General features: G+C 39.8%; 1 protein-coding gene across 1 annotated transcript in view; it reads left to right on the forward strand.

The window, feature by feature from the left end:
• PLGRKT (plasminogen receptor with a C-terminal lysine) overlaps nt 1–6556 on the forward strand; it is a 29972-nt gene extending 23416 nt beyond the window's left edge. The window contains exon 5 of the mRNA XM_086629319.1: nt 4652–6556. Within this exon, the coding sequence (XP_086485445.1) occupies nt 4652–4773 (122 nt within the window). The 3' untranslated portion in view covers nt 4774–6556. The remainder of the gene's footprint in view (nt 1–4651) is intronic.
• Nucleotides 6557–7676: the final 1120 nt, after the last annotated feature.

Raw genomic sequence — 7676 nt, forward strand, 5'->3', positions numbered from 1 at the left:
AAGGGTACTCACTCTACTTTCATAGCCTTTCCCCCTAGTTAAGACTGTTTGTTAATTTCTCCTCTCTTGTTTCAAAAAATGTGAATTCTGAGGCTATAAATGCAGCTCAAGTAAGCATTGCATATCTGGGAGAAGTGACAGATCTAGTGATTTTCTTCCATGTTCCATTCAGATGCTGCTGTTTTGGCAAGGAGTAGGGATGATAGGAGTAGGAATGACAAGAGTAGATAAAGGGATACAGACAGGAATACAGACAGGAATCATGCCATTATTATCTTCATGACAAGACACAGTCATCAGCTGATCATCTTGCCACAGTGCCCTGCTAAGATGGAAAAAAGAAAGGTGAGTCCCAGAAAGTGGGATCTTGCCTCATAGTTGCCAGTGGTAGATCTGATTAAGTGATGGGTGTTGAGGTGCCTTTCTATTAGCTCTGATTCCTGGTGAAGGAGACGTGCTAAGAGAGTGTTCACTGTAAGCGAAGATGGCATTGGGCCATGGCTTGTCACCTTCACAAATTGTCTTGGTAAACTAGCTTGATTTTCCTGTCTGCTACTGATGCAAACATCCTGAAACAAAATAAAAACATGCTCCAGCTCTTGGTGTTAGCCTCCAGATCTAAGAGCTAGTTTTCCTAACTCTGTGTACTTCATTGAAAGGAATGGTAGATTAATTAGACAAACTCTGAGATACTTCCTGCTGCATACAGGTGCAAATATATTGTTATGCAGCAGTGTATACCTGTGAACATTTCCTAAACCCCACTAAATACATTTCTTTGGATTTTAATATGAAGAGGCAGCTAAGCACAGGGAGAAAAACTGGGTGGCTCTTGGAAATCAGAGTGTTGAAAAGGAGATTAGTACATACTTGTGCAGAAGGAACACTTCGAATTTAGGATTTGTTAATAATTTTTATTTTAAAAAATGTAATTTTCATTCCATAATTCTGAAAGAGTGAGCATATCATGATGCAAACCCATGGCAAGAGTATGTAATGTGTTTACTGAGGACCACGTGGTCCTGTATAGGTTGGAGAGGGGCAATGTGGTATCCTATTGCATTCTAAATAGGAAGAGTCATCTTCATAACATCAGAGCCACTAGGGCAACTTCAGCAGTATAGAATCATAGAATCATAGAAAGGTTTGGGTTGGAAGGGACCTCAAAGATCATCCAGTTCCAACCCCCTGCCATGGGCAGGGAAACCCTCCACTACACCAGGTTGCCCAAAGCCTCATCCAACCTGGCCTTGAACACTTCCAGGGATGGGGCATCCACAACCTCTCTGGGCAACCTGTTCCACTGCCTCACCACCCTCAATGTAAAAAACTTCCTCCTTAGATCTAATCTAAATCTCCCCTCTTTCAGTTTAAAGCCATTGCCCCTTGTCCTATCACTACACGCCCTTGGAAAAAGTCCCTCTCCAGCTTTCCTGTAGGCCCTTTAGGTACTGGAAAGCTGCTATAAGATCACCCCGGAGCCTTCTCTTCTCCAGGCTGAACAGCCCCAACTCTCTCAGCCTGTCTCCATAGCAGAGGTGCTCCAGCCCTCGGATCATCTTCGTGGCCTCCTCTGGACTCGTTCCTGTAGCTCCATGTCCTTCTTGTGTTGGGGACTCCAGAGCTGAACACAGTATTCCAGGTGGGGTCTCTCAAGAGCTGAGCAGAGGGGCAGAATCACTTCCCTCGACCTGCTGGCCACACTTCTTTTGATTTCTACCATCAGAACTCACCAGCTGGAAATGATAGAGAAAGGAAAAACCTGAATCTATTAGATAATCACAGGAGTATAATCCAGTAGCGTGATGAAATTATGAGAGTCAAGCAAATTGTGGAAACATCAAATGAGGTTTCCTGGTATCACAGATGGTTGAGGTTGGAAGGGACCTCTGAAGGTTGTCTGGTCCAACCCCCTTGCTCAAGCAAGATCACCTAGAGCCGATTGCCCAGAAAAAATGTCCATATGGCTTTTGAATATCTCCAGGGATGGATATTCCACGACCTTAGTACAAATAGAGAGTACAGATAGGAAGGTATTGATGCAGGAAAACAGTAATGCCTGCCTTGGAAATTTGTATATAATTTGGATCACTTCTGTATAAGGAATCTAGAATTACTGAAGAGTTAAAATTATCAGGGAATGCTGAGCTGCCTTGTGAGAGAAAACAAAGTGATTAGTTTGTTTAGGCTTGTAGAAAGACATGAGAGATTTGGGTCTACAGATCCTACTTGCAGGATAGGATAAAGGCAAGCAAAAGAAGGAAATCAAACTCATTACTAATATCAGCACTAGAATAAAAGGAAGTGGACTAGCCTGAATGAATCTGGGCTGGAAATTAGAAGAAGGTTCGTAATTATGTGGAAATCAGGTTCAGAAGTTCATTTTTATTTAAAGATTAAAATTAAGAAGTTGAAGAGAAGGTTTTAGGTCACAATTGACCTGCAGCCACAGTGCCTGTTCTTACTACTCAGCTGATCCCTGTGTCCTCTCCCAGACTGCTTTCACAGCTGCTTCTCTGCTTGCCCGTGTACTCTGTTGGTGCATGCCGTGCTTCATCTCTGTGGTGTAATAATGAATGTATACACCATTCCCTTTATTGTTCCCTCTAACTGGTCTCTTTTCTGCAGGGTATGCCTGTCTTCGGCCTCACAGCCAATTCCCTCTCCTAAGCTAATCTGCAATTATTTCCATGCTGCACAATCTTCCTTGTATATGAACCACCTTGATCAAATAGCCCTGCATCTGTTGTCCTTCATTCTTTGGAATCAGTTTATTCCCCTGGGAGGTTTCTCTATTTCTCTTTCACCAGGCATTTTGTCTCTGAGCTTGCTTACAGTTATTTTTTTATTCTGTCTCTAGCCTACTTGTCCGAACGTTTTCTCATTACTTGCTTATTCTCCCACATTGAAATCGGAAAGTTTTTTCCTTGCTGTATAGCTTGGGCTAATTAAAGCAAAAACTGAGGACATGGAGAGAAATACTTGTTTTGAGTTCTGCTTGAGCTGTTGAAAAGCTCTGAGTGTGCCAGGGCTCGTATCAGAACTGAATCCTTTGGGGATGGCAGGGTTACAGAACAGCCCGCAGGTGCACTCTCTTTTCTGAATGGCTGAGGACACTAAGAATCAATCATGGACCTGCTATCTGTGGTCTTGGCCTTGCTCTTCTGCTTTTCCTCCCAGTCCAGGTACCTGCTGATGGTGTTTTTCAGATAAATGATTAGAAGAGAGGAGGGATTGTATAGCCAGCCTCCAACTGCACAGAACTTCTCCAGTAAGCAATGAAACTCTGGCTGCCTTTGCCAAGATTTAGATATCTCACTGCTTGTATCCTGAGCCGTATGAGAAGGATGGTGACTGGGCAATCTGCTCTAGTGCATGTGAGTGACAGGCATAGAAATTTGACTATCTAAACATCTCTCTGTCACCTAAGATCTCTTGCTATTGCATAATCAGATGCTATATGCAACTGACTGGCATCGTGTTCTTACCAGTTTACTGGGAGTGGTAACCAGTGTCGTCCTGTTGGATATTACTGATGTGTGGAGATCCCAAGCACTGTAATACTACCAAAACCGCAGTTGGACATTTCAGCATTTATACCTGTTTTAAAGAATGACCACAATCTTGACTGAATTACAATGCACATAAATATTGCTTGAAATCACTGCCCTAATGGTCACCAAGCTGGGAGTTCAAGGCATAGGTAAACAAGATTGTCGACATTGCACCAAATGGCATCAGCCAAAACAAACACATTCTTTGCCTAATCTTCATCCTTTCTTATATCACAATCAGACCACCGCACTTACATACGATGTTCAATCTGTATCTTTGTTTTTTGAATTCTCTGTCCTAGATGTTTTCATTCCAGCCTTATCCAGAGCGTTATGCACCCTACAACTTTTCCCTGCTATGCTCTTAAGACTGCGTGTTTAGGTAACTGTCTTTTTGTGAGCTGTTTGCTTTGACCAATGCTTCTTCAAGTCCCATGCTACCTATGTTCTGCCTGTAGCCTGACATCTTTTTAGCATAGGCCTGAGACAAGAAGAAAAATTTCCCAAACATGGCATGTCTAGGATACTGCGTAGAGGGAATTTACACAGGGAATTTAGAGGGAATCGTTAAAGCTTACGTACACTTTCACGTGTATGTCTGATCCACCCTCTTCTCAGACTCCTAATTGATCAAATACAGTGTGGGGTGGGTACAAAGTACATGGTGATGCTAAGTCCTTGCTGTATCTCATGCCTCCATTCCAAAGCATGTGTGTAGTAAGTGTCTAAATGAAACATTACTATAACTCGGTGCAGTTTTTAGGAGAAAGGGACTAACAGAAGCAGCAACAGCAGCACAGCTGATTGTTTTGGCTGAAGTTCTTGCAAACAAACGCAGCCTGAGGCAGATGCTCAGTTCAGACCAAACGGTTTCCTGTGCAGTTATCCCACCAGTCCATAATTCCTTAAAGATAACTTTAATGCTACAGTGGCATCACTCATTTATAAAATACATAGCTGTGACCTGGTATTTTGTTGTTCTGGCCCAAACGAGAATAGCTTAATCAGTTTCTTATTTTTTTAAATTTTCTTTTTACTTCCTTTGCTTTCTCACAGTAAGGGTGAGGAAATTGATTTAATTTCTTTATTTTTTTAAGGTGAAGCAGAGAACATATTGGATACACAGAGCTCTTTGCTAGAATTACCAAAAGGACCACTCACTTATGAAGACCTGGAGAAAATCAGAAGATCTCAGAGCAAGTTCTTCATAGAAAAATAAGAAGATGGTAGTAAAGCTTTCAGTAAATATCTGAAATATGATTCTAATACTGGTTTTGGACATAAATAATTAAAATTGAGAAAATTATGAGCTTTTATAAAATCAAAATAGAATTCATTTTTTTAAAATCAGCACTTTCTAAAGCAATGATTTTCATATTATACATATCTCTTGAAAATATCCATTGTCGCTGTAGTATATTTTTCTTGTTTAGAATGAAATACTGAATTTCCACTGTCTATTTATTTCACCTGTAGTAAAAATGTCTAGTACTGACCAAACTCACTATAATCAACAAAAATAAGTTAATTGGTAGTTACAAATTTGTATAAATATAGTCATAATTTTCAAATATACTTGAGGATGCACAGCTCAATTTGAAGTCAGGAATAGACAGCCAACTTCTTTGAAAATAAGACACTTTATTTTGCTGTTTGTTAGGCAGTAAACTCACCATCTCTGCTTCAAATTCTGGAATAAACAGCTTTTATCAGAAGGAGGTTCAGAAGTAAACACGTCACTTGCTAACTGTGTTTTACTCTTAGGAAAAACTGTATTAAAGTGTGAGCAGAGATAATTTTTCAAAAAGAGAAAACAAATTATGTAGCTATTTCCTGAATCTTTTTCATGCTTGTTTGACATTCTGAAACTCAGGATAATTTGTTTACATGAAATCAGAGTTTCACTACTAAGATGAATATTAACTTAGGCTAACAGCAAGCAAAATTATTAATTTATGTTTTTGTAATGGGTAGATCCAAGGGGCCTTGCAAGTACTGAAAAACTGAGGGATTTTTTGCATGCCTTTCCTTCAGCATGGCATATACTGAGAATATGATTTTAGTATATTTTAGTGTTCTGATGTTAACCTTGGCAAAAAAAAAAAAAAAAGCACATCTTTCTGTATTGGAAATCTTGTTTAAAAACAGAATATTTTGTGTTTTGGATGGAAACTCTTCTAGCATTAGTCTAATTATGGAATGAAAAACAAATGCTCAAAAAGCATCCAATAATGAAGCAAGCATAAGTCTGTATTGACAATTTGTTGAGTTAAAAATTAAATTACAGCTGAAGATAATGCCTCGAATCTGTTCTTGAAGTCAACTTCATTAAAATTAGAATATTGTTACAGTAAAACAGGCGAATATATAATAAAAGATTCTTAACATAGAAGAAAACAATAGCACAGTTTTCGTAACTGTGAGAGACTGATTTCTGAAAGCGCGCTCACTTCTGCATTTCAGGCACTTCTGTAGTTGGTTCTGTCATCAGCACATTAACAATGCATACAATCTGTAACAGATTTCAAGTGTGATGCATTGTGATGTGCAGGGGGATAAAATGGATTATAATAGCTCGTTTAGTTGTAATAGCTTGGTCTACACTTTGGCTGTTCAGGGTTTAAGGCAGCGATTTTAGTGGTCTTGGAGGGCATGCCTGAACTCAGCCTGTGGTGCTGCCCGTGCTCTGTGGGATCACAGAATGCAGCCCAAGACCACCCCATGTTTTCCGCCTGTCCTAGAACATAATCCCTCACCGCTTGCTGCTATGTTATGCACGACTGTTAGGACATCATTATCCCTGCTTACTTGTTTTGCTTTGGATAACAGATCATCCGCCACCTTTCCTCCAAGTTTTGAAGTCCACCTTGCTTTAATTTTGTAGAAGTGGTAATAGCCTTTTATGTTTTGATCTCTGCCATCTATGGATACTCTTTCTTCCAAGAAAGAAAAACAATTAAACCAGGTTGTTTTGGGTTTTGTATGTCTGCACCTGTACCTTTTAATCCCTCTTTTAATCCTAGGAAAGACATTTTTACAAGAGAGCAGTTTTAATAGTCCATAGAGCAGTTACTTAGAAATCCTAGAAAATTAGGAAATACCCTAATCCTGTCCACTGTGAATTAGGAATTAGTATTTGTGTGTTAGTGATAGATTGCTGGCTATAGTGTTGGATCAAAAGGTAGTGCTAAAGGAAGCATGCAGGCTAAGCAAAATAATGACCCCGATAGCAGTTTTAGGAGATAATAAGATAGCTATTTATTACTCCATCCCAGCTAAATTAGTTGGATTTTTTTCCTGAAGTTTAGACTGAGATTCATAGTCTTAATCCGTTGCAACGCTCCACACTAAAAATTGATGGAAAAGGAGCAAGTTTAATTCAGCGTTACACAGTGAGTATCAGTGAAAGTCACCAAATGTGTAAGGGAAAAGCAACAGGCTCTGAACAGTCTAATGCCAAATCCAGAAATGGGTCTGAACAGGGGACACAGTATGTGCCAAAGATTGTCAAGAAGTTAAGGGTTAGTCACCTTTACTACCTTTATTTTTTACTGATAGCTTTGCTCTTTGCTTGATAAATATACGCTCTTGTTTTGAAGATGCTCATTCTTTGTTACGGCGTGTTTTTATTCTGCTGCCAGTGTATTTATCAAAATGCTTGCGTGTGGCAAGCCCAGTCATATCTGTCACATAGATATCCAGCTATAGAGTTGGTGAACTGTATGATTTCCTTCAGAGAATAATGAAAGAAAGCAGAAAAGCTTGCCTCCTACTTCAGGGCAATAGATGATTTCAGCACAAGTTGCCTGTAATCATCACAGCACTCGTACTCAAATAAATAAATAAAACACCTAAAACATCCTGCTTCCCTCTGTCATTGGTGCTCAGCTGGCTTCAGCTGTCAGACCGACTTTAATATATCACAGGAACTGTCTTTGTCTTAGTGAATCACTGGGGAAGAGAAGGAGAATAACTGCGGGGGAGCTTGTTCTGACCTGAGGGCACCACTCTTAACACCTTAATCCTGTTGGATTTTCTGGTCATAATACCTGATTGCCATGTATCCTGAATCAGTGTCACTTGGAGCAGAATTCTTCTGGGAAAGTGAGAAGTAAGTCATGA

This window comes from Tauraco erythrolophus, chromosome Z (assembly GCF_009769465.1).
Source record: "Tauraco erythrolophus isolate bTauEry1 chromosome Z, bTauEry1.pri, whole genome shotgun sequence".
Taxonomy (NCBI): Eukaryota; Metazoa; Chordata; class Aves; order Musophagiformes; family Musophagidae; genus Tauraco; species Tauraco erythrolophus.